The sequence below is a fragment of the Colletotrichum tamarilloi genome, assembly GCF_030869305.1.
Source record: "Colletotrichum tamarilloi strain Tom-12 chromosome Unknown Scaffold_18.1, whole genome shotgun sequence".
Taxonomy (NCBI): Eukaryota; Fungi; Ascomycota; class Sordariomycetes; order Glomerellales; family Glomerellaceae; genus Colletotrichum; species Colletotrichum tamarilloi.
The window spans coordinates 552,603-579,138 of record NW_026849401.1 but is presented as its reverse complement, the minus strand read 5'-3'; the positions used below and the strand labels follow the sequence as shown (position 1 = coordinate 579,138).

The 26,536-nt window shown below is 54.2% G+C and overlaps 5 protein-coding genes across 5 annotated transcripts; 3 read left to right on the top strand and 2 right to left on the bottom strand.

Annotated features, from left to right (window-relative positions):
* Nucleotides 1–2,253: 2,253 nt before the first annotated feature.
* CTAM01_06615 (mRNA-capping enzyme subunit beta) lies at nucleotides 2,254–4,966 on the top strand (the record flags this gene model as incomplete). Its single annotated transcript, XM_060522642.1, has 3 exons — nucleotides 2,254–4,194; nucleotides 4,257–4,736; nucleotides 4,793–4,966. 3 exons carry the CDS (start codon nucleotides 2,254–2,256, stop codon nucleotides 4,964–4,966), a joined length of 2,595 nt encoding a protein of 864 aa, XP_060382901.1.
* Nucleotides 4,967–6,634: 1,668 nt separating this feature from the next.
* CTAM01_06614 (uncharacterized protein) lies at nucleotides 6,635–15,030 on the top strand (the record flags this gene model as incomplete). The annotated part of the gene is made up of 5 exons (XM_060522641.1): nucleotides 6,635–6,806; nucleotides 6,857–8,593; nucleotides 8,654–11,154; nucleotides 11,205–11,972; nucleotides 13,342–15,030. The coding sequence occupies 5 exons, from the start codon at nucleotides 6,635–6,637 to the stop codon at nucleotides 15,028–15,030; spliced, it is 6,867 nt and encodes a 2,288-aa protein (XP_060382900.1).
* A 969-nt stretch (nucleotides 15,031–15,999) lies between these two features.
* CTAM01_06613 (uncharacterized protein) lies at nucleotides 16,000–19,325 on the bottom strand (the record flags this gene model as incomplete). Its single annotated transcript, XM_060522640.1, has 3 exons — nucleotides 16,000–16,628; nucleotides 16,685–18,920; nucleotides 19,065–19,325. 3 exons carry the CDS (start codon nucleotides 19,323–19,325, stop codon nucleotides 16,000–16,002), a joined length of 3,126 nt encoding a protein of 1,041 aa, XP_060382899.1.
* A 1,039-nt stretch (nucleotides 19,326–20,364) lies between these two features.
* CTAM01_06612 (zeta-crystallin) lies at nucleotides 20,365–21,616 on the top strand (the record flags this gene model as incomplete). Its single annotated transcript, XM_060522639.1, has 4 exons — nucleotides 20,365–20,421; nucleotides 20,486–20,593; nucleotides 20,667–21,320; nucleotides 21,386–21,616. The coding sequence occupies 4 exons, from the start codon at nucleotides 20,365–20,367 to the stop codon at nucleotides 21,614–21,616; spliced, it is 1,050 nt and encodes a 349-aa protein (XP_060382898.1).
* Nucleotides 21,617–22,069: 453 nt separating this feature from the next.
* Nucleotides 22,070–25,397, bottom strand: CTAM01_06611 (WD domain-containing protein; the record flags this gene model as incomplete). The annotated part of the gene is made up of 3 exons (XM_060522638.1): nucleotides 22,070–22,566; nucleotides 22,628–23,225; nucleotides 23,289–25,397. 3 exons carry the CDS (start codon nucleotides 25,395–25,397, stop codon nucleotides 22,070–22,072), a joined length of 3,204 nt encoding a protein of 1,067 aa, XP_060382897.1.
* Nucleotides 25,398–26,536: the final 1,139 nt, after the last annotated feature.

The following is a 26,536-nucleotide window of genomic DNA, read 5'->3' as shown; positions in this document are numbered from 1 at the left end:
GTTAACCCGTACCCTGAGTGCCAGACCTTTTTGAGGTGCTTAGGTAAGGTAAGGTAAGATAAGGTAGGCAGCCCCCAGCTGGCCCCGGATCATCACTTTTTCCCGTGGTGGTCACCTCGTAGGTCTCCTCCTCCGGGCACCGTTCCAACTTTCAGCAAGACAGAAAGGTGGAGCCGGGGCACGGGAGTGCGACACCAGAGCCGGCCAAAAGACCTGGACAGGGGGGAGGACAAGTGTGTCATTTCCAGATTGGAGGGAGGACAGAAAATAAAATAAAAATCCCCGACAGGTCGACACGTCGATGGCCCAGGGCCGCCGGGCCAGGTTGTGAGGCCGGGCTCAAGCAGCGCACCGTGGCCGTGGCTTTGCCTTGTAAGTACCTTACTGCGTATGTACGACTACTCCGTACACCATCTACTATGTAATAGGTAGCTGCCCTGTCCTTCTAACGACATTGCTCCGTACTCGTACCTATGTGAGGTCCGGGCCGGGTTTCTGACGAGGCTGTCTGTCCACTTGCTCGCCCAGCTTGTGCTACCTAGGTTTGCTCAAGGTTTGCTCCAATAGCTCTCCTGTCAGCTTGAGCTTGAAGCTCTCTGTTGGGAAGCTCCCAGCTATGTCAGGTTGCTTACACGGCTTGTTTGCAGTCCATCTGTACTGGTTGTAGCTCACCACCAACCTACCTAGATAGTATCCAATTACATTAATACCTTGCAAGGCTTGTACCTACCAGTAGCAGCATCTCGCGGATGGTTGCAATATGGTACAGCTTCAGATGCTACCTTGAACCAGGCTGCATCCACCATTACCACTCACTCATCTATCAATGGTTCTCTACCTACCTTGTCCAAGGTGCCTTGAGGCTTGAGCAAGCTACGGGAAGTGAGCCCGTTCTCAGTGCTAGAGCAGAGCAGAGCAGAGCAGAGAGCCAGACCACCTCACTGGGGCCCAGCCTGACCTGCGATCGGCGCGCGACCAATCCATTTTCATCCTTTCTTTCTCGTCTCCAAATTTCCCACACGCCTGTCGCCTTCTGTCTCACGCACACGCTTCGTCTCTCTGTCCCCTTCTCTCTTTCTCTCTCTCTCTCTCTCTTGCTTGCTCTTGCCAGAGCACGCTGCACCGGTACCTCACCTTTACCTCACTTTATACCTTACCACGGGGTACATTGCCAACCTGCCTTACTGCCTACCTACCTTGGGTAGGTACCTCAAGGCCCAAAGTCCTGTTACAGTCAGGTCCCTCCTACGTACATACTTCTCTGAGCCAGTGCCGCAACGCCAAGTTCCAACCCAACAGCAAAGGACAAGATGTTTTCTTGCTGAGATATCTTTCCCCATCTTCAATCCGCCCGCTTCGTCTCTGCACACCACCACCACCTCCACCACCACCACCACCTCCACCACCACCAACACCAACCCAGAGCGCATCGAAGCAACAAGGCTGCACACGCACACGCACACGTACCCGTACCCGGCCACTCAAAACACCAGAGCTCCCATTCGCACTTTGCGACGACCTCTCCAACCCACTCCCAAGCGCGCATCTTCAATCGCATCCACCCACATAGCTCGTCTCAGCTCCCTCCAACCACGTGCCGTTCACGTCGTCCAAATCCTCCGCCCGATTCCTTGCGATTACGACGACCAACTCGCGACGATATTTTCTACCGCACTACCTGCCCGCCGTCTTCGATAATTGCCACATATCACATAACCACGCCGATTCAAGCAAACGACAAACGACCCCTCTTCCTTCAACCTCGCCCTAGCCTTCAAACTCGATCTCGAACGAGCCGCCTTTGCGCTCCCATGTCCCTCTTTGGACATTGAACAGCACCGCTCTCTACGTTCAGCGCATGTCTTGCTGCCCTTGGTGGGAGCTATCTCTGACCTCCAGCCCTTCCCGTCTCTCCGAATCCCGAAATACACGACGAACCCGAAACCGATCTCTGCCATCTTCTCAACCTGACTCACCACTGAACTACGACGGCGTGATGAATGCCTCCTGCGCATCCATCCCGTCTCGTTAGAATCGCGCTGAACTCGCAAATATCATCCGATTACCATCATATCTCTCCTTTTTTCCAACTGTTTCTTTCGTCGCACACATGAACCGCCGTGTTTGAGAGGCCGAAGCCGAATCTTGTGCAACTGAGCAGAAGCTGGGCGGAGCGCTGGCCCAGACAAAGGAACGCGAGCAAGGGATTATAACTCACAACACGCACGGCACGCCTTGCCTCCGCTACACACAATGGATTTGAGGAGTTTGATGAACACGTCCGACGATGGGGGGGAGAGGCCGCGTGCTGCTGCTGCTGCTGCCACTGCCGCCGCCGCTGGTGGCCCTCCTCCCGGCCATCCTACTCATGTTCACGCCCATGGCCATCAGCATCCACCTCCTCAGCATCTCGCGCCGAAGCATCAGCGTCATCCGCAACAGCAGCAGCAGCACCACCACCAACAACAGCAGCAGCAGCAGCAGCAGCAGCAGCAACAGCAACAACCGCCACCACAGCCACCGTACCAGCAACAGGCCCCCACGACGCCTTCCCAGGCTACGACGGCCTATGCCTTCAGAGAATCGGCGTACAGTCACGCATTGCATTCATCCCCCGGTAAACCGCCAGCACCTCAGGAATATGCCGTACATCCCCAGGCCTCGACCCCGTCGTATCCTCCGCAGTCGCCTTATCAGACTCCGGGCCCGTATCCCGGCCGGCCAGCGCCGCCGCCCCTTCAAGCTGGTGCTCCTGCCCCTTATGCCGATGCGCGATCACCCCAGAGTGCATCCATGCCAGGCCCGTCTCCGTATCGTCATACGCCGGCATCTTCCGTTAGCGGTCCCAGTGGAGGTTATCCCTTCCCGCCGACCGGTCCGTCTCAGGAAGCTGCCAGCCCTGTGCAACGACACCAGCAATATCCGCCATCCAACGCGTTCCCCCCGAGAGACGGCTATCCTCATCCATCTGGTGCAACCGCGCCTCAGTACGCTCAACAGCAGCAACCGCCGCCACCGCAGCAGCATATGCCTCAAACACCGCCCATTGGGACCCCTGTTAGCGGACACCCATATCTCCATCAGCGCTCACAATCAAACCATTCAACTCCTACACCTACATCTGCTCATAGTCAGCATCCGCAGCATCCCGGCCAGCCATATCCTCTTCACGGCAGTCCTGTGGCGACGACGCATCCGCCGCCCGATTTCAACCGGCAGCTCTCGCAGCCTCCGACCCCACTGGGCCCGCCCCAGACCGGGCCTCGACAATCTTCCACTGCACCAAGCTTTACACAACCACAAAGCCCGTATCAACAGAGACTATCCGCCTCACACCTCGCTCAAGCCACACCTCCACCACCACCTCCCCCAGTTCGCATGCCCAGTTCCTCCCACAGCACCCACGAACGAAGATCATTATCACATAGTGAACGCGACCGAAGTATTAGCGTCAGCCCCAAGACCAGAATACCGAGTTTGCCGAGTAGCATTGGTGGGCAGACAGAACCAGAAGCGCGACCACACCCAAGCGTCACCAACATGGTGGAACCCGAACGCGAACGCGCTGCGACGCCCGCCAAGAGAAAACTCGCCGACCGAGACTTGAGTCCCAGGGAATTGGAACGGAAGGAGCCACGGCCCCCGCCGGCAGAGCTCAATGGCGGACCCGCCATCTCTAGGTCACCCGTGATGCAACGAAAGAGAAAGATCCACGCGACACCCCCAATTTGGGCTCAGACTTGGAATGCTCGAGAAAATAAGAGGCTCAAGCTGGCCAATTTCGAGCTCCAGAAACGAGGGCCGCCGCACATCAATGGCAAGTCCGAGTCTGTCAAGCAGGATAGCACCAGCCGCCATACCTCACCAGAGGCAGCGCGATCCACCGCTCCTCCAGTTCAAGAACCGCCCCCGCCGCCAAAGGCCGAAAGTCTGCTTGGTCCTTGGGAGGAAAGCATCCTCGGTACTCGACCTTACGAAGAGCTGTCTAAGACGATCGCCGATTTCTTATTCAAGAATGTCACGCTCCATCCTGATAGTGGGGAGATAATAGGACGTGGCGTGCAGTTCGAAATCGAGGCCAAGATGGGACAGCTCATCGACAGAGACACCAATGATCGTGTCGAGAGAGCGATAGGCTCGGAATGTGTTCTGCACGATACCGGGCGTCTAGCTTTCAGAAGCAGCATGACTGAGGTTTGTTTACCGATCTTTATGGGGAAAGAAACACAAGAGCTAATCCCATTGTTTCTCTGCAGGCTCAGCACAAAGGTCTCAACGAATTCCTCAACACCATGGTTGTGCAGACCGATCCCCGAAACCCCAACGCACGCGGCCGAGTACAAGTACAATATAAACATCGACGAGAGATTGACAAGTTCTACGAGCTGCCAAATGCTCTGCAGGCCCGGCTGCCTGGTTGTGTCCGTTCCCTACTAGGTAACAGGCGTTCAATCAAGGTTCGAGTCACATATGACCAAAAAACGCAGCAGGTCCTGGCCAAGATTGTCAAGGCCCGCGTGGCAGATATCCACCTACATCTTCCCACATGCCCACTCGACTGCCGCCTTAGCATCAATCTCGAAATGGCATGGGATGGATCCGTTGAGGAATTGGAAAGCGTGGCCGTCGGCCATGCAGACAAGTTCCCTGACCGGAACAAGGACCGTCTCAGCTACAAGCAAAATCACTACCAGATCGACTTGACCCAAGTGACGCAAATGATGCCTGGTCCTGGAGTAAGTGAACGCTTGCTTGGAAGTGTCGCCCATGGACTTTGCTAACAAGAGAAAAGAACACCTCACAGATGAGCAAGGAACACGAACTGGAAATAGAGTTATCACCCGAAATCGTTATCGATCAACAACGCCGCGCCATGAGGAACGAGCCGCATCAATACCAGCAACTTGTTGAGGCATTCGTCGACAACGTCCGCGTCCTCGCGCGCAAAAGCCGCGAATTTGTGTAATATTTATTTGTACGGACGTATCATAAAACTTGCCTTTTTTCGTTTTTCTTTTTCTACAAGTAGCTAGGGTGGTTTGATACCAAAAAACAGAGTGGCTGCGATTGGGAGTCAAGGACTGAGGCGATGCGTGTTTTGGAGAGTCGTTTCTTCATAGCTGGCTTGGGGTGCTTCGATTTGAACTTCTGGGCTCGTTACCCGATTGACATTTCGTTCACTCGTGGGGTTGGTCAATACTGAAATATTGGTTGCCGCGGCCGTTTGCTGTTTGGCACTCTCTACAGCGCATCGCTACTTCTACTTGTGACAGTACGCCTGTGAGAGATCTGTTTCCTACATTGTCTTCTTACTTTACTTGAGCAGTCGTGAGTGAGAAGAATCCAGGGTTCCGTGTGACCAATGCGGTCTTTTCCTGCTTCCCGCTGCTGTAAACGTTCCCATATCGCCTCAGAGGTACAAGACGGCAAGGGGGACAATATAGAAGACGGAGGAAGGCAAGTCCAAAGACCTCAAACTTGGCCATATCAATATCGAAATCAGACCTGAGCCAGAAGAGGTTCTTACAGCCCAACGTTCATAATCCGATGCGGGTAATTTTCCCTACATTCGATGTGTCTATTCCCTGGGAAAGAGCCAGCTCTTCAAAGTTCCGTTGCCCGTGTTAAATCGACGTGAAGAACACCGGCATCATTAAATTTTGAACTTTTTTTCTTTTCTTTTTTTCTTTGTACTCTTGCTTCTTAGATTGAAGCTGTAAAACCATTGCGAGTGGTCATCGCATCTCCAGTGTCGTTTTCGAAGCTTCTAGAACTGGTCCAGGGTGATCCCATTCACATTGATGTCTTTGTCCAGGTGCCTACACACATACATCAGCAATAATTAACGTACATCATGCCTCGACTGCCGGCTCAAGACATAAGAAACCTGAAAAAGTTTGCTTCCTACCTCTCCTGGCCCATGTACGTTCGCAAGGGATGTCCAGTGCAAACAAAGATGTCTCGCTTCGATCTCTCACCAGTGACCTTGACCCTGACGAAGCTTTGATAGACAATGGACAATGGGTATCAGTTTGCCAAATTTGCCAATGCAGACGTCTTGATCTTGTCAAAGGATTGAGCTATTTCGGAATGCCATTCACACCTTGAGTCCAGCAATGGTGGAACATGCTTCATCCCCTTGAATAAACTCGTTCGTTGATATTTGAGACGTCTTTTTGCAAAGCTTCTTGGTTGACACAAGATACTTCCTCTCTTCAACCTTCGCAAAACTCACAACTCTTTTCCTTCCTTCTCTGCTCTGCCTTTGACTCGTACACTATCTATTATCTCGGACTTCAGGCTTGTAAAACTCTATCTTCCCGTCCATCTCGGCATGTCTGAACCGACCAAAAAGATATCCGAGCCGCAGGAAAGGTACAACCCTCTCATTAGACCAACTGATGAGCACTGGAAGACCATCCATGGCCACTTTAAAGATCTTCTCAGCTTGCCCACCACGCGCATAGGACAAGTCTTGGAGGATTACTTTACATCGCACGAGCGGAAGCTTTTCATGCCAGCTACGGAGCCTCGCAGTTTGAGGAATTGTCAAGAAGACAACGCCCGACGATACCAAGGCATGATTGGCAACAGATTCAAAGAATGTCGCCCCTCACTGGCAACGAAATTCACAATGCTCTACTTCGGACTGCCTGTCGAGCCCATTTTGTCTGAGCTGACGCGCTTTTCGAAGCCGGATTTTGATGTGGACGACTGGGATGAACTCTGCACTGCCGAGGTCCGCCCTCCGCTGCACTTCCTGACAGCCTACGACCAGAGAAATTTTGGATACGACTACATGAGAGGTTAGTAATTGCTATCCAAGCACAATCAGTCAAGCTAAGACGAAGAAAAGGAAAAGAGGATCAATACAGCACGATCCCTGTGGCAGCTTCTCAAATGCCAGACGCCACTGGTGAAGGACTAAGCCTTCGAGGAGGGGGCGACGATGATGATGCCTTGATGGCAGATGTGGACTATCCGCCAGATAATGGTGAAGAAGACAGCCTTGGTCCATCACAGACTGCCATGGTTATGGATAACGAAGACGACAATTCATTGGGTGACGGCTCCAGCAGTGAGATCGTGACGATGCCTGTGACGGGCATATTAAATAAAGTCATCTCCGGAAGAGGGACTGCCACGCCTGACTCGAGGCGACGTCAAAACCAGTCGGCGATAACCTCTAAAATCGGGCACCCATCACCAGAATCGGACAAAGTACATGGCTGGGTTCCTCTGTTTGGATTCCAAGGCAGGATCATGTTTGATACGGACGACATGTCCACGTTTCAGGCGGCTGCGAGAAAGCTCTTGTCCCTGCGCCAACGGGAGCAAAGCGACATCGTACTCGTTGAATTTGATTTCAAGACGGCAAAAGTCCTGCGGCGATTCGATGACAACATTCCGCTCAACCCTGTTAGTGATCTTGCGGAACACCTGGGACAGGCAACCAAGTCCGCATCCAGCTCGGCCTGGTTCGTGCTTCGGAGAGGCGAAGATATTCCCTCCGAATGGGAGCCTCCAGAGTCCTTCTTCTTGACCACGCTCATCAAGTTGACTTATGTTGACGACGACGGGCGAGAAAACCTCTCGTATCTCAAAGTGCCCGATGGCAAAAGTTTCTTTGGCCCCAAGCAAAAGGGCTACATCTACCCTGCCAATAAACCCTGGGGTTCCAATCAATACATGCCCTTTATAACGACGGCACAAGAAGTGCTGGTGGGAAGACCGGATCAGCCAGGAGGAAGCCGCTGTGATCTTATCATTTCACGTGATGATGAAGATCCAGAGGGATCATCACCACCGTGGTATGGTGGTCTGGAAATCCACCGCGAACTCTGGGATAGCATGCATCCTCTGATCAGCAAGGGTCAAGCGTTCAGAGTTAAAACTCGCCCCGTGGCAAACGATACCGTTGTGTTCTACCTGCCGGGAAACTCGAACAACGCCAGAACTCTCAAGAACCGAGAGTGCCTTCGGCGAACAGGCTCTGGAGACCCCTATCCCGACGCCCTGCACAAGGTTGGCCTAATGACGAAAAGCGTCAGAATGCCCATGAAAGCCTCTCACTACCTGATTTGGCGCGGGGTCGACTATTTCAACCAATTAATCAGTCGCCCCGTTGGAGCCTACAGTCCAGTTCGATGGAATTATCGGGACAAAACTTCTTCGGAACAAGCCCAGAAGGCGCTATCAAAGCTCATTGCCCGTTCTGTCGACGACAAGAATGAGCCCTGTCAGTTCTTCGTGATCCAGCCAATGGATGGGGCTGAAGATCCATGCACGATCGAGGCGGTTGAAGGACTAACAGGTCAGGCAGAGTTCAGTATGGAGCCTCTTACTATGAAAGCGTTGAAAACCACGATGGAAATGCTCTATGCCGGAGACGAAGAGATCACTTACGACGCTGAAAAGGACAGCGTTGTCATGGAGCCTCTTTTCGACGAAGAAACAATTGGAAGAAGTTGGAGCCCGGCCAGCTTCGTTCTTCGGCCGGACGCCACCGACTCCGAGGCATCCATGGCCCGGCGCTTCATCCTGACTCAGATGGTGCGAGCAGACGTCTTGCAAGATGACGAGTTGGACTTTGGTGAGAAAAAATACCCCTTGAATATTCCCTGAGATCGCAGCTAATCTAAGACGCGTGTAGTCAAAACACTGGCTAAAGCAGCGGAGGCAAATAATCACTGGGGTCCTCGGTATGGCGAAGTGGCACCCTTTCGAAAGGAGTTATCCCTGCCAGCAATCGTTCCCCCTGGCAAGCTCCATCCCGTGGTTTTCCATGAACCGAAGACGCCGCCTCCTGCTCCTCGGAAATCAGCTCATCCTATGCCGAGGGAGCCTGACCAGACACCCCGTGAAGGAAGCTATGTGCGGCAGCCAAGCATCTTTGACATGGGTGTCTGGAACCCCTCCTTTCCGATCAACGCGCCGCCCGTGGAGGCCATTCTGAGGACTGGGGCAGGCCGAGTCCCTATGGTCACCAAGAACGTCCTAACGCCCAGTGAGCAGCGGGAACTACAGAATAAAGTCTGGAGTCTCTCCAAAGTAAACCTGGCTCGGCTAGCCGCGTGTCCGTACCAGAAATGCCGGTTCACATATCGCCAAGATGAGGACGAGACGCTTCTGGTGCATTTGGAGAAGACTCATGCCGAAGAGAAATGCCCGTGGTGTGATATCCAGCTCTTCAAACACTGGTCCTACAAGCAGAAGGAAGAACACTACAGAAACTCCCATGCAGACCAGCTGCGAAAGGTGCTTCAGCTTCCTGAGAGACCCAAATCGCATCCGCCTCAAAACCAAACGACCAGCCTCGAAAAGCTACGCAATAGCCCTTCGGAGGCCATTACATCTCTTTCAACCTTTAGAATAACCGACCAAGCCAGACCTCCAGTTGGCCCGTTACCTCAGCCAGAACAGCCAGCGAAAGCCAGCGACAGGGAGAAAGTCTATCGATACTGTGATCGTTGCGGTCGTGACCACAAAGAACTCAAGACCTATGAGGACCGAAAGCATCATGATCGTGTTTGTGTCCCCCTGGCTGAGGGAGCCGGGCGATGTACATTCTGTAAACTTTGCGGAGATCGTGTGTGGAAGACTGAGAAAGATGCCACAGATTTTGGACCTTTCGACACTTATCCTCACAAGTGCCACGGCACTCTCCACGAAAACAAGCCGCATTGCACCAAGTGCGGATTCTCGATGAAGAAACTCTCTGACGAGAAAGTCGACAGACATCGCAAGTTCTGTGGGGGCTTCTTTGGTACCCTGGGTTGTTTCTGTCCGTACTGCCAGAAATCCTTTGTAAGCGATGGAACCCAGAAGCCTATTGATGAAATTAAAAATCACATCACGGCTTGCCCTCAAGAAGAGGGCATCAAGCCAACGCCGTGGGACATCTATTCAGAGGTCTTTTGGAGAGATACTGACAAGTCAATCGACCCTCTCTTCGTGGGGGCCGCGGAGACCTCCGCGGCCTTGTGCAAACAACAACGTCGTCCTCGCGCTTCTAGTCGCTATCTCAGTCTCCCTCTCATGTGGCATGATAAGCCGGGACCGATTCCTACGTCAGACCCGCCTTCTGAGTGTCCTGCCGCCGGGTGTCGAGAACCTCTTTTCGGCCTGATGCCATCCGAGGTTCTAGGACACTTTGAGAAGAAACATTTTGAGGAGCCCCTGAAACAGTGTCCGCTCTGCCACCTGTCGTTCAAGAGGCCCAAGGAAGATCGCGAGAAGCAACCGGAGCTCGGGGAGTGGGAGGACAGAAAAGACCAGGTCTCCCACATGGAGTGTCACGTCTATCAGCTTTGGGACATTTTGGCTGGCAGTACTCGGCCTCCTGCGATGGTCAATCAGGAACCCTTCAACCCGGGTCACAGTCTTTGGGATCCCGAGAATGAGAGCGCATTGGATCGGCGTGACAAGCGCTGTCCGCACTTTGACCAGTGTGGCGCCATGGTGGGCTTCATGAACCAACTCCAGTGGAACGAGCATTTGAAGAAGGCGCACGCTATCGAGCCCCTTGAGGCACAGATTGTCCGAGACATGGACGCTGAAATCGCGGCTGCTCGCGAAGAAAGGAGGCAGCAGAGAATTCGCGAGGGAAAGAATCCAATTCCAGGTCTGCCGGCGCCCAAAAATATACAAGACAGCGGATCGGGGCCAGATGTGACAGGAGAGACGCAAACAGGAACAGGTCCCAGTGTTCAGCTCAGTGAAGATGACGAGGATGACCCAGAGTCCCAAGACGTTCGGCAAGACGTACTCGGCCCCAAGGATAGTACAGCGAGAGGACCAAAACCCGAGAGTAAAGTTCACGAAGGCCATCGAGGCAGCCGTCCTCACGGGCCTGGGCCGATTCTTTCACCCCCGCCTACGGGTTCCAAACCGCACACAGCCACCGCTTTGGGGAAAAGACCTCGCCAAGGAGAAAAGCAGCCAAAGAGTCCGAAGGGCCCGATAAAGAACCCTCCTAAAGATTCTGAAAAAGTGACTACGGACCCCAACAGTGTCAAGGGAACGCCACAGACAGGTGGCAATCCGCCCACGGCTAAGTTTGTGCCGGCTGATGACATGTACTGTTCACGGTGCTTGCGTCCGATTCCCAAGAGTAACACGAATGGCGAACCTTCGAAACAAGTGCAGATAGACGTGAGTACCATACAATTCTGAGGTACACAGAGCTAACTCATTACCTTTAGGCACACTCAGATCCGAGACGTAGCTGCCGAATTCCAGCGAGACAAGGCAAAGTACAATTTGACCGTGAAGACAAGGCCATATTGCCGAGCAAAGTCGGTTGGATCACGCAAAAAGAAATCGTTAAAGCGGGCGGTGTGACCAAACTCAGAAAAGCCTTTGTCAAAAACAACCCGGGTTTGAAGATGACCATATACCCTACCGATAACAGATTTACGGATATGAGGAACTTGTGGACGCGGGATCCGAATCATCCCAAGAACAAAGATAACTGGGGATTGCGTTTTCGGCCCCGAAATGATGATGAAACTGATGAGAGCGAGGACGACGGCTTGCGAAATTACCACCCAGAAAATGATGAACCCGGGGACGACGATGAGGACGAGGAAGAGGACGAAGGGGTTGAGAAGATAGCCGATGCAGATGGCGAAGACAACGACGATGATGTGGAGGAGGACGACGATGACGACGGCGGTCCCGGGAACCGGGCTAAGCAGAAGCGGAAGCCGTATCGTGGATTTTCCACCCACGATCCGACATACCGAGACCGTGGGGAAGAGGATGATCTGAGCCAGACTAGCGACAGGGAACTGGTACCGGAGAGCGGAGATGATGGAGCTGGTACCTTTGGTGGATCATCCGGTGCGAAGCGGAAGCGCGGGACTGGGGAGTCATCAGGACAGGGTAACAAGGGGGGCAAGGATAAGACACAGGAGAGGCATCCTAAGAAGGCCAAGGTGGACGCGAGTTCTCAGGGCGATGACAGGGTGGTGAGTGGTGAAGCGAGTGTGAGTGAGAGATTTGATGGGAGCTTGAAGTGAATGTCGTTAGCTATGACAGAGCTCAAGGTATCTTGTTGAGCTCTTTTGCTGAGTACATAATGGGAGAATAGCTTCATCTACTGAACAATTCCGGTGGCTTCGTTGAGTAACATGCTTGGAATGAGTGATTGTCCACTCAGTTGCCTTCTTGACAGTCGACTTACCCACGATTCGTCTATATCTCAACAAGCCTGGATCGTCGGTTCGTCGCCAATGGTCCGGGATACATAACAAGCGAGGTTCATTTAAAGTTGCGGGGGTGTAAGTGGTGTACACCGCACGCGTGCAGTAGGTATTCAAGAGGCAGATAGAGGCAATGAGAGGGCTGTAAGTTGTGGTGACTGCCGTCTCCATCACGTCGGCGACTAACAGGGCTCAGGATGGAGGTTGAGACGTATCCAGGCCGGCCCGCGACGGTGTTCGGGGTCCACGTGGGCGGTTTCGCGGCTTTCATCGGTCTCGTTCGGCCACTTGGAGCACCATGACACACGGATTTTGATGGTTTCGAGTTTATTGTCGGCTGAAAGTCTGATAACGTGACTCTTGATGTGGTTCGGGACATATGGGAGGTCAATGCCAGCGATTTTCATTGAAGACCAATGGATCGAGACACGTAAAGGCAAAGGAACCCCCATGTCGTGCCCAGCTTGTGCAGGTCCAAGGTCTTCTTCCTGGAACTGGTCCCATTCACACATCCGTCCAGCCAAAGGGCATGCTTACCTAAGGACCAAGAAAACGAAAGTGGACCCCATCGGTCGGCGATGTCGGTGGTCCCCGGTGATAGGTACGTACCGTTTGCATAACGACATGTGCTATGTAGCGTACAAAGGCATCACTCACCTCGAAATTATGCAGAATCTACACGTGCCACACGTAATTGTGTAGACCCACTGTCGAGTTTTTCCCTCCTCTCAAAACAGCCAAAAGGCCATCGAGGCGCAATCACGCCATCGCCCCGGTCAGTCACCTCATCGTCCAAGCTCCACACCAGAGCCGCGCTCTCGACGTCGTCCACCACCAAACGAAGCCCATCCCGCCCAATCTAGCCATTCACCTCGATCCAAATCCAATGCAAGCGCCGCGGCGTCTATTTAGCGAGCTCTTACAGCTCTCGACCAGGCGGCCCGTCCCTCCTCGTCCGACTCTTGGAGCATGGCGGCCGAGCTACATCCCTGATCTTCCTCATCCTCCTCCAGGATGTCGTCCTCTACACGCCTCTGCCTGCTCGAGACACCCCCGACCGACATCCGCCTCCTCGACGCCTTTGGCCGGTGGACAGGAATATATCCAGAAACACCAGACTACTGGTACCCGGCAGGGAGAGCGCGGGGATGAACGTGAGCCCCAGCACCCACGCCGTCGCAAAGGTCCGGCCACCGTCAGTACATTGCTTGCTAGCGGCGGGCTCCTGTCTCTCTTTGTCGGCCTCTCGGAGCCCTTCCATGTGCCCACTCAGGACGAAGTAGATGTCTCCGACCCGGACCCGTCCACCGACGACCGCGACCCGTCTATCCCTCGCTTCAGGCTCTCCGAAATCCGAAAACATGATGCCAAATCCGGCAGCCCTTGGGTTACCCAAGGCGACAAGGTCTACGACATTACCGACTGGGTTGCTGCACACCCCGGAGGTGATGTCATCCTCCGTGCCGCTGGAGGTAGCATTGATCCCTACTGGAACATCTTCACCATCCACAAGTCGCCCCACGTTTATGAGATCCTCCAACAGTACTTGATTGGCTTTATCGAATCGGACGACCTTGTTGACGGCAAGCCCGCTGCTCAGGAAATAGAAGACCCCTTCAAGCACGATCCTACCCGTGATGAGAGACTCATCACCCTCACTCCCAAGCCTCGTAATGCAGAGACCCCCGTCGAAGGCCTGGCAGACAGCTACCTCACTCCCAATGAACTCTTTTACGTGCGCAACCACATGTGGGTTCCACAGGTTGATGATACTTCGGACTACACCCTCAAGATTGAGCTCCTCGATGGCACCATCAAGGAGTACAGCCTCGATGACCTAAAGACCAAGTTCAAACCTACTACTGTTGTGGCTGTTTTGCAGTGTTCTGGGAACCGCCGAAGCGACATGACCCGTAACGCGAAGAAGACCAATGGACTCCAGTGGAATGTCGGCGCTATCTCTTGTGCGGAATGGCAGGGCGTGAAGCTCACCGACGTACTTGCTGATGCCGGCATTCCTATACTCGAGGCCATGACTGGAGACACGGAGGCCAAGCACGTTCAATTCATGGCCCTTGAAGCCTACGGCGCCTCGATTCCCATTGAGTCTGCTTTGGACCCGCGTGGTGATGTTCTGTTGGCTTACTCGATGAATGGCAAGCCGCTGCCGCGAGACCACGGGTACCCTCTCCGTGCTCTTGTGCCAGGCCACGTCGCCGCTCGTTCCGTCAAGTGGTTGAGCCAGATCACCATTTCTGATGAAGAAAGTCATAGTCAATGGCAACGCAAGGATTACAAGTGCTTTGGCCCCAACGAGACGAGTCCCGACTGGGACCGCGCCGCACCGATTCAGGAGATGCCCATCACAAGCGCCATTACCACCGTCAGATTAGGTGACTGGAAAGCAACAACAAACGAGTCATCGGCAAACGAGGATACCGGCAGCGTCCGCGAAGCGTCTCTCATGGGCTATGCGTATTCTGGTGGCGGTCGCCGGATCGTTCGTGTCGATGTGAGCGTCGACAATGGCAAGACCTGGGATCAAGCCGAGTTACTTGACGAGCCTGGAGCCCCTCCAAAAACCGGGCACAAGTCCTGGGCTTGGAAACGCTGGAGGTACGACGGCGCAATCCCACTTGGCGAGCCAGGTGAAGGGACCAAGAAGTGCACCACCCTGCTCGTCAAGGCTACGGACGAGGCGTACAACTCGCAACCCGAGAGCTACGCGGCAATTTATAATCAGCGAGGAAACTTGGCCAACGCGTGGCACCGTCTGAAGGTTTGCTCTGAATGTGCCAACAAGGCCGTGGTCGTGGCTAAGTAGCAAATCGGTATACGATGTAAAGAAGAAGGCCGAGTGAGCAAGTGGCAGCAAAAAGAGGTGAAGAAAGATAAGAGACGAGAGTTTTTCGATGGCTGCGGGAGTTTCCACACGCGTCGAGTATATTTGAAGCAGCGGAGGCGTATTGCGGAGTCATGAAGCGAAGCCTTTTGTTCACAAGTATCGCTTTGTTCTTGGTCCATTCTTTTACTCGGCGTCCACGTCAACGATGAAGTTTTTCAACAACCCAAGGGGATGTGGCGGTATTTTCTTCTGTTCATTTTTTTGTTTGCTTCTTCAAGAGCTCGAATGCGGCCGTAGAATGTCAGTTTCGGCGCGTAGTCTATAACCCAAATTGAGGTGATATTGCAAAGATCTCCACGTCCCTTCGTATACCTCAAACAACTGTGAATCGCAAAGTAACGAACTAGCCGTGAGCTGTGACTTAATACTGCAACTAGTGATGAGAGCTGTCTAGAGCAAATCTATGATGGCCAGTCGAGGACATGTCTTACGAGTAAAATAGATACCTGACCTGCGGTGGTGGTGGATCTGAAGCAGCAAAGTTCTGTGCACCAGTAATGTAAAGTCTAGTGGACTGGGTGAGAAGGGTAGAAGAGCAAGCTGCAAATATTCGGAAAGGGAACAACATCATGGGCATTCACTAGGATCAATGGGCAACACTACATCCCCATTTACACACGACTGAAAGTATACTGCTCATTGATATGGAAAACCAAGATTTAGAAGCAATGAATTACGCCGTTTCCAGGATATGATTTTACCTAGATTCAAACTCGGGTAAGTGAAAGATGGTATGTTTTCTGTTATGAACGCGCACGACTTTGGGCGCATCTTCCTTTTCTACACAAACGCCGGGTAATGTACAACCTTGCCTTGCCTCCCATCGCCAAATACACAAGCCAGCTAGAAGGCTCCGACGGTTTCCTCTCAGATCAACACCCTTGGCATCTAGTCATCGTCGGTGTATCTGGGTCCGCTGGCTGCTGGAGTCTCGGGTGCGCCATAAGCCGCAGGAGTCGGCGCGCCGTAGTAGGCTGATGAGGAGTTGAAGCCGCTGGCGGCCGGAGTAGGAGCACCAGCAGCCGGTGTGGGCGCCGAGTCTGCTCCCCATCCACCTTGCCATCCGCCGCCTGGAGTTGGGGCACTTGCGGCACCTGGCGTAGGCGCCGAGTAGGCACCAGGAGTAGGGGCGTTGAGAGCTCCGGGTGTTGGTGCACTCAGAAGAGCGCCACCGGGCGTCGGTGCGTCGTAAGAGTTGCCGGGTGTGTAGCCCCATGAGTCGCCCCCGCTGGCACCGGGTGTAGGCGCAGAGCCATAAGCAGGTGTCTTGGATCCAGAGCCCCAGGTATCTCCGCCTCCGTACGCCGGCGTCTTCGAACCAAGGCCAAAGGCGTCATGTGCCGGTGTCTTTGCGCCTGATTGCCACGCAGGGGTTCTTGAACCTCCGCCGTACGCGGTGCGGTTGCCATCTCCGTAGGCAGTTCGAGAGCCATCGGCCCAGGCTGGGGTACGAGATCCGCCGTAATCTGGGCCACTTGACTTCCAAGCAGGTGTACGGCCACCGGTAGGTGCAGGAGCTTGTGTTTGTTAGCATCCGTGTTCAAGAGAATAGCGAAGTTGAGAGCTGACTTACTCCTTGAGCCCCATGCCGGGGTTCTCTCTGGGCCGCCAGAGGCAACAGGGGTTCGGCCTCCTTGCCAGTCTCCTCCATGTCCTCCACGGCCACCACCCGGAGGACCACTGTGTCCACCACGACCTCCACGGCCGTTGATTTCAATCTTGGCTCCTGTGATTCTATCCTTGAAGCTCAAGTGATCTTTAGGTACAGTGATTGTCTTGCTCTTAGTGTGCAGCTCGACACGAGCGTGTGTGTCAGTCGCATCCTTGACAATTCCGAGAAGACCCTTGTAACCGCCCTTTCGGATAATGACTGTCTTGTCGATAGCACGATCACGTCCTCCAAAGCTCTTGGGCGGTGCCATCTTGCTCTCAGATCCGTTGGGGTTGCGCTTCATGGCGGGATTCATCTGATCCAGGTTTGGGCCGGCTGAAAGCACACGCCCACCCTTGGCAGCGATTGTATTGACATTTCCAGCCTTGGTCACGAAGACACCGGCGTTCTCATTACTGTCGGTGTTGTGAAGGAAGAGATAGGCACGGTGGATGTGGATAATCTTGCCCTGGCGTTGCTGACCGCCATACTCCCTGACCACGTCGTCGAGTCTGATTTCGGAGCCGTTTCTATCGGCGGCTACGGCGATCTTCCTCTTCGGCAGTTTGTTGGCGATCTGCGAAGGCATGACTTGCCGCGTGTCTCCGTTCTGGTCGAGAACCATCACGGACTCACGGTCGACCTTGACAATACAGCCAACTGTCGTGGGGTCTAGCTGGACGAGGTCAAACAGCTCGTACTGACCTAGCGAGCCCTGTCCTCCAATGTCGCTAGCTTCCCGCAAATCTTTGCTGAAGACGGTGACTTCGGTGTTGGTTTGATCGGTCAAGAAAGTGACTCGGTCTTCTGAGATCTTGACGACCATACCAACTTCATCACGGAACCTACTGCCGCTAGTAACCTTGACGTGATCTCCAATCCTGAAACGCTTTCTCAGGCCCTTGGTCGGCACCTCAATAATCTGTCCGGCTAGTACTCCTTCTGTGACTTGCATGGTGACAATGTCACCTTGGACGTTGGTGGCCTTTCCAACCACGCCCTTCTGCTCGCCCTCGTAGACTTCAATAATGTCACCAGGCAGGTAGGTTACATTGATGTTGCTGTCCTTCAAGCTCGATGCCAAAGCCTTCAAGTCGAGGTTCTCGGTGCCGTCCTCAGCACCGGAGGCAAACCTGGTAACCTCCTCCAGGGTTGGGTTGACGTCCGTAACCACCAGTTGCTGGATCTTGATATCCTTGACTTGGAAGCCGTTCTCGAACTCGTCGCCCATGTAATTCCACACCTTGGTAGTTGGATTACCCTGGATATGTCTCGGGTGCCGCTTGCGAGCTTCGGTCTCGTTGAAGAGGCGCTGAGGTGGGCGCGGGCCCGCTACGCCGACGGGTCGCTTTCTTTTGCCGTCGGCAGTCACCGCCGACAGCGCATCGTCTCTCATTCCGTAGTCAAGACGAGGGATGAACCGAACTCTGGCCTCGAGGCCGTTCTCAGTGACGTCGATGACCTGAGCAAGATCGCCAGCGTGTTTGGCAGGCTTGCGGAGTCTCACCCATGCGCCGGGTTCCAGGGTGGGGGTCTTGGTAACACGAAGCAAGTCAGGCATATCCTTGATGTCGACGAGAATCATCTTGGATCGCGGGTAGACGTTGAACATGCCGTCGAGAGCAACCATGATGTCGGTGGAGCGATTGGCTTCAACATAGATGTAGCCTTTCATGACGGAGGTCGGGCCACCGCGCTCAAAGGCCGAAATAATGGCCAGCTCGTCCTTGGTCCCAAGTCTCTCTTCGATACGCTTCATGATGGAGAAGACCACCTCCCGCTCCTTACCTTCCTTACATCTGACAGCCCAGATGGTAGGATCGTCGACACTAGGCATCAGCAGGCGCTTAGGAACAACGGCCGAGTCCCCAAAGCCCTTGTTCGGCCGGCGGTTTCCGTAACGCTGTCGAAGGATTTCGGCTTGCTTTTCGGCATCCATACTCGCCTCCATCTCGCGACGACGGTCTAACTCTCTGTGACGCCTGTCGTCATCGAGGCCTCCGCTCTCAGCAATGTCGTCGGGATGGGCATTGTCAATGAAGTCTTCAATCTCCTCGCCATCTTTCTCCTCATCCTCGCCGTCCTCCTCGTCGTCGACTTCGGCCTCGATATCGAAGAAGGCGGCTCGGCGGTCCTTCCTGCGCTTGCGACGATGCCCCTATTGATCAATTATTAGAAAAGTTCACGCCGAGAGAAAGAGGAGGCTATATCAGGGGTTGCGGTGAAGGTAAAGATTTGCCGAGCGCCTTCCCGGCGTAGCTTTGTGTAATAAGGCAGACGGCGCGGGCAGCGACAGGCTTACCTGTTGAACATCGTCTTCGTCCTCGTCGTCCTCATCCTCTTCTTCATCGTCGTCATCGTGTTGGCCCGCATCATCTTCGTCTTCTTCGTCGTCGTCGTCAATTACTCTCGATTTAGAGGGAGCAGGTGCGTCGTCAGCAGGGCTGCTTTCTCGAGCATGGTTGTCGCTGGCTGGTTGGTCGGGTTCCTCGTCAGACAAGTCGGCGGGCGCAGGGTTGAAGTCATCCTCCTCCTCAGAATCCTCGTAGCGGTTGGAAGACATGGTGGGAAATAACGAAACGTCGAGTCAAGAGTTTCGAGTTCGTAATTTTCCCGTGATGTCGCTGATGCGAGGTCCTTTCCGAGGTGAATCTGCAAAAGAAGCAGAGTATCCGTACCAAGGGAAGGAAACAATGGTCCTTCCAACTGGTTCGCCTGATGGCAGGCAGCGACCTTTTCTCCGGCGAATCAATCAAGCGGATAGATGGAGGAAAAGGCCGAAGGCTTTTGGCTGTCGGGTCTCAGGGTGGGATTGAGGTGAAGGCAAAGGTAAAGGAAAAGGCAACGGGAGGATAGAAAGCTTAGAACAAGCAAAGGCAACGACTAAAGACGGGCGAATAACGCGAAGGACATCTCTATCTGAAAAGGGACTAGCGTGGTCGTTCCAGACTGACACCTGAGGCAAATCGATAGGTGGTAGCCTCCAGGTAGGGTAGGTGCTCTGCAGTGGATCCCCCTACCTTCCTCGCAGCTCCTGTCATCCCTCCACTGCATCCCATCTCCGATTGACTTCACTGCATCCCGTCCTGGCTCCACTGAGTTGAGGGAGAAGAAGAAGCTGTGTTGGCATTTATTTGAGTACGTTTGATAGGATGCATGTCCTGCATTGATGAGGCCACTCACAAGTTGGTTCTGGTTCCAATCCACCTCAATCATCAATCTAGGTCAGCAAGTAACCGTGGATGGATGCTGAAGTGACAGAAGTGACAGAAAGAGCAGCAAATACAAGGTCACGATGAATTCTGATTGAGATATGACACTGTGAATGGACGTCACATCTATTATGAATTTTAGATTCACCAGGCCTGTCGCACCTAGGTAGTTCTCTACATTGAAGTTTTGCGTAAGACAGCACACTCCAAATGCCCGATTTGATCGATGGGAGCCGATGGAAGCCTCGGCACCTAGTGCTTCTCCAATTCATCAGAAACAACAGCCCTGAATGAACGCCTTCCATTTATAAAGACTGGGGACTGGCCCCTGCATCTGGGTACTTTCGATCTTCTTCAAGCAAATAGTATCAAGTCAAGTTTAAGCTGAAAATGGTCGGAAGCTCGAGACGAAAGATGAAGGCTGTTGTTATCGACAAATTCGTCAATGTGAGTCCCAGTCTCATAAAATCTTGCTTCAGTTCCACAAAGATGCCTCTAATTCATCCTCAAGGACTTTGATGACATAAAGGTCTCCGACATTGACCGGCCAATCTCTACAGCAGACCGCTACCTCATCCAAGTCAAGGCTGCTGGGGTGAACTTTGTCGATACCCTCTATGTAAGTCCAAGACAAGTTCTCACAAGTCCCCCAAAAGATGAGATGGCTGGCTGATATGATACTTCGCACTTAGGCCAGGGGAAGACACCAAAACAACCGATCCCTGGTACGGCCGCCCTTCACACTAGGCCTCGAGTTCGCCGGCATCATCCTCTCATCACCGCCTACCTCCGAATTCCGTCCTGGCGATAGGGTCTTCGGAGGCAGCACAGGTTCTTACAGCGAGATCATCTCCCTCGACGCCTCGACGCCCCTCCATCGCATCCCTCCCCAATGGACATTCGTCCAAGCCGCCGGGCTAGCCGCCACGCTCCCCGTCTCCTACGCAGCGCTCGTCCAAGCTGGCATAAGAGCCGGCCAGACTGTCTTGGTCCATGCCGCTGCCGGTGGGCTCGATCTGATGGCCCTTCAGGTTGCCGCGGCCTTGGGATGCCGGGTGATAGGGACGGCGGGCTCATCCGAGAAGTGCAACGTGGCCCAACGTTCGGGGGCTGATATTTGCATCAACTACTCCGAGGATGCAGCGTGGTGGGATCGTGTGCTGGAGCTGACTGACGGGAAGGGTGTCGACGTAGTTTTTGATCCCGTCGGCCTCGTGGACCGAAGCTTAAAGTGCATTGCTCACAGAGGCAAGATACTGATTGTAGGGTTCGCTGGTATCCAGGACGATATGGAGAAAATCGCCATGAATAGAGTCCTACTCAAGCAGGTGTGTTTGATAGGTTATGTAAGTATTGAAGATTCCACAACAACCACCCACTCGAACTAAGGTAGCTAACTAATGCCCCAAAGCGATACGGCGAGAGCTTGCGACGGTATCCTGAAGAGGAGAATGCCATCTGGAACCAGCTGAAACCCTTGATGGAAACTGATAAAATCCGGCCTGTCATCTATCACGCTGAGTATCCTGGTCTTGAACATGTACCCAGGGCTCTCAAGGACATGTCAAACCGCAAGATTTGGGGCAAAGCAGTCATCACTTTGGATAATGACAGTGATGGTCTGCCTTTGACAAAGCTCTAATTCACAGCAATGGACTCCTTGTGCGAAAAGCTGTGTTTTCAAGTTACCTAAAATAGGTACGTGTATTGAGGACACTGGGAACGGCCACATTGGTGCGGGACAAACACCGCACGCTATTATAACATTTCCTTCCGTCTTCCCCGTTCGACTGTGCCCGCCGGTATATAGCCATCCACCGTCCCAAACTTTTGTTCCTGACCATCGACCAGAGGGGGGCCATACTGACTGAGTCCTGTGGTGCATTGAAACCAATTCACCCCCAATGACTGCCTATTCCAAGTGAATTCATTTGAAACATACTTCACAGACAGTATCCCCTACCCTACAGCCGGCTCAAGAGCCGATCCCCAAACGCCAGGCTTTGCGATGCATATATCATGAGTGACCAGCCAGATCTATGAACAGCGCAGCAAGGCGGTCGGATTAGTTGCTGCTCGTCGCCCTTGGTTTCTTTCAGGCGCCGGTTCGCCCACATGTCTTGACACCCCATAGGCCCCTGCCGGCGCTGACTCCCAGCCACTCTCCCTGGTCGCTAGAAAGATGAGGCACCCAAGCAAGGTTGCCGACTTCGTAGTCGCATTGCCAGCTAGCGTATGGGCTTCTCGTGTTGTCTGGCTGGGCAGCACCGTTGGCAGGAGGACCACCACCAAGAGCAGGGTTGTTGTTGTACACATCCCATAGCAGCACCTGGCAGTCGTCGGCTCCCGAAGCTAGAACACCACGCCTCGTAGGCGACCACTCTATGGAGTTCAGGGAGCCTCCGTGGCCCCTGAGTTCGAGAAGAGCCTGTCCAGGATGTCTTACATCAAGGATACGAATGACGTTCGAGTCTTGCGCAAATGTGGCTAGCAAATGGGTATCGTGGGGAGAAGTTGCTAGTCTCAACAATGGCGGAGGGTTCGACATGGTCTGCTGCGCGAGCGTAGGGCTGATACGTCCTCCATTGGCATCTATCATACTTAATCAGCTTCACCAAACTTGCGAAAAAATGGTTCTGGGGGTGGAGGTTACCTCGTTCATCTTTCCCAGTGGGCTCGTAGATGATGGTGCTGTGCTCCAGACTGCGCAAATCGAACATGCGGACGCTACCGTCCTGTCCGCAGCTCACGAATACGTCAACACTGTTGGCGCAGAAGCGGACATCGTAAACCTCCTTATCGTGGGCAATCAATTGTGTCTTGGCCGTCAGCGACGGAATATCCCAAATCGTGCAGGTGGTATCGATACTGGACGTGATTATCAAGCTAGGTGAAACAGTATTCCAGTCTAGCGAAGTAAGCGGTGCAGTATGATCCGGGGTCTTGGAGTTGGACAGAAGCGCGAGAGGCGTGAGTTTCGTAACGGCGGGGTCTCTGGCTCGGTTGGTAATGGAGTTGCTCTGGGAGACAGGGCTTTCGGAGGGAAGAGACCACAGGCGAAGGTGGTCTCCCGACGTCGCGAGCAGGTCAGTAGACTGCTTCTGCGAGGAGGGCGGTTCCCAGAGCAAGCGCGTCACAGGGTAGGAATGTGTAGCCTCGGCGACTTTTTGAAATTCGAGGTTAATTTTGGGGGTGCCCGGCTGGTAGACATCGTTGGGCGTCGGGACCATTTGGGTATCGAGGATTTGGATCTAGAGGGAAGCAATAGTGTTAGCTACACCCAGCTATCAACATCATTGCGACGGAATTCTTACGTAGTTGTGTCCATCTTCTAGATAGCTGCCAACGGCAAGCTTCCCAGCACCGTTGCCCTGGGGAGGCCACTTGCACCAGTCGAAAGCATACAGGGCCCAAGGAGCGAGATAGTTGCTGGTTCCAGGTTGCGCGTTGGCAAGCTCATATGCAGCGCTACCGGGCACGCCATCGGACATGCTCGAGTCGGCGCGGGGTCGAATATCGGCCAAGCCCAAGGGGGTGTTCGAGATGTTTCGCTGGGAGCCGGGCGCATTGTACTTTTGGTCTGGCGGAGACATGAACTGGGATCCAGAGCCGCTGGGGGTAGTGGGTGTGTAGGGCGCAAAGGACGAGCCACCTTCGTATCCGGCAGCAGGCGAGGAGCGCGAGTAGCTGTGGGACAGGCTCAAGCTGGGAGGCTTGGAAGGTGTCTGATAGTCTTGCTGCTGCTGCTGAGGCTGCATGGCAGACATACTGGGAGCGGTGTTGGCAGAGATGGCGGGAGGTCGACCACCTGCACCACCTGGTTGCAAGACGTTGGGCACCGACGATGTGCTCTGGTAAGGCGGCGCCTGGGGGTGGGAGTTTGGGGAGGACTGCTCCAGCTTGATATGGGGTGCGGCGGGGGCAGCAGAGGATGATGAGTATTCGCGGGGTGAAGGCTGGCCGTGCTGGATCATGCCCGCTGGCATGTGCAATTCGTCTGACTGGGAGCTATAGGTGCCAGTGCGTCGCGGGGTGCCAGTTTGGAACTGGGGTTGCGACTGCTGCGGCGACTGCTGCTGCTGCTGTTGCTGTTGCTGGTTCATGGCTGCGAGAGCAGAGGAAGAAGATGGCGAGGAGGATGAGGAGGGCGTTGGCGCGGGCAGCAGTGTGACGGAGGGGGAAAGGCCCGGCGGCCCTGATGTCTGAGTCGCAGTGGAGTGGGTAGGCAGCGAGTTGGGAGAGTCTCGGTGCAGCTGCTGGCCATGGGCCGGAAGCAGAGCGGCGGGGATGGAGGCACGCTGCTGGTTGTGCTGGGAGTGGGACTGGGAGCGGGAATGGGAGAAAGGAGGGATATTGGAGGAAGAGGAAGGCGGGTGAGAGGAAGAAGAGGGAGAGTAGGGGTTGGACTGGGAGTAGGAGTGGGAATACGAATGGGAGTGAGAGTGAGATTGAGATTGAGATTGAAAGTGAGAGTAAGAATGAGAATGAGACTGAGAGCGTGAATGGGAGGACTGATGAGGCTGGAGGGCGCGGGCGGAAGCGGAGTCGGTCGCTGTTGTGGGCGTACGAGTGGCCGCGGCGCTGTTGGTGGTGGTGTCGCTAATGGTTTTGTTCCTATTGTTCGGCGTGTTCTGGTAATAGTCGTTGTCCCAGTGGAAGTTGGGGACGGCGGGGGGGTCTTTGGGCACTAATGGCCCAGGCGCACCAGCGGCGACTGCTGTTGTTGTGGATGCGGACGTTGAGGCCGGTGGTGTCGAGGTTGAGGATGACTTCAAGGCTTCCGGGGTGTATTGAAGGGAGGAAGTAGTGGAGGGAGAAGCGAGCCCGATGCCGAGCCCGGCGTGAGGAGGACCGCCTGAAGGATGTGAGTGGTGGTTGGGCTGGAAGTAGCCAGACTGTCGTTGTTGCTGTTGCTGCTGGTGTTGCAGTTGTTGCTGAGAATACGGCGAATATTGCGATTGTTGCGACTGCTGGGAGTACACCGACGACGAGTAGGAAGGTACCGGGTTGGGCAGCGGTGGGCGGGTGTGGCCAGCCGTGGTACCACTGCTACTACTACCTGTACCTGCGGTTGTACCTGCAGTTGGAGGGTCATTCAAATTGACATTGGCATTGGCAGTCGCATTGGAGGCTGAAGCTGCCGCTGCCGCTGACGCTGACGAAGCATTTCCTCCAGAGAGTCCAGACTCAAAGGTAGAAGAAGAAGGAGGACCGCCGGAACCTGGAGGGGAAGTGGTGGCGGCGGCAGCGGCAGCGGCCGGGGCTCCAATGGACCCCAAGGCCTGGGCCGCTTGCCAAAGAGCCGAAGACGCGCTTAGGCGATGCTGGTGGTGCGGACGCCATTGTTGCTGTGGCTGCTGTTGTGTCTCGGGGTCGATGCTCTGCTGCGAGGCTGTTCGACGATGGCCCAGAAAGTGCATCATGTTTTCTTCGGTTGAATTTCCCTCGTTGTACGACTCAAACAATGTGCGCGCGTGGGGTGGATGGGACGCGGGACGAACGAGAACCCAAAAAAAACAAAGCAACACAAAAAAGATGAACAAGAATGGCCACAACGACAACGACGATCAGGGAACTAGACACACAAGGGACGAGGGGGAAGAGAAAGCGACGCACACGGCAGCAGGACAGGGGCAGACGGTGGCAGTGCGGCGTGTCCACGTCCTCGGCATCCGCAGTCTTAGTCTTCCAGGTTGTCTGATCTGATGACTTGGTGAGAGTGAGAAGTGAACTTGTCCAGCGGCTGTATGCTCAGCTTCTCATCCGTCTAGCAACACATCCTTTACTTTGTAGGCCCGGCAGAAAACTCACGCGAGTTTACGGCGGCATCCCTCTGACTAATGAATGTCCGACTCGTTCATTATTGATGGGCCCTACCGACTGAATTGGACATGGACATGGACCTGGGCGTTGGGCATAGACGGACAACGGAGACACGGAGACGCGGTTACAGACGCCGCCGGGGATGATGGCAGTAAGGAAAATAGAGCCAAGGCAGGCGACTCATCTCATTAGTTGATTGAAACTTTGAGGAGAAAGTGTCCATCATAAGAAATTGCCCGTCGCCGCGGCCATCGCTTGCACAATAGATATGAAAAGACACCCAACAATGGCAAGACTATGAGACGCGCAAAATACCGTGTTCTGGGGAGCCAGACGGTGCTCAATTTCTTGATCAAGCACATGGACACCAGCTCCAGAGAGAAGCTCTACGCATCACAGTGTGTCTCACTCTCGGTAGGCAGAAGACGCAGACAGATTATATGAGCAAGAATCTTTTCTCGGCCGCACTGACTGGGCCTCATACTTCCCGTTCTCCGTTTGTTTGGTGAGCTGTATGGATAATAGGCAATGTTGAAAGGATTATGTTCCAACATCCAACAGCAATGGCATCGTCCAATGGCGCATTCCCACATACATGCTTATCGATAACCAAGATGTCGAGGCCGTGCTTACATAAGGCCGGCAAGTAGCTTTTAGGTAGGTACCTACTGTGTAAGGTATGTGCCTGGTGCTACAGATGGTAGAAAGACCCGCCGTGTGACGTCTGTCTCGCACCAGC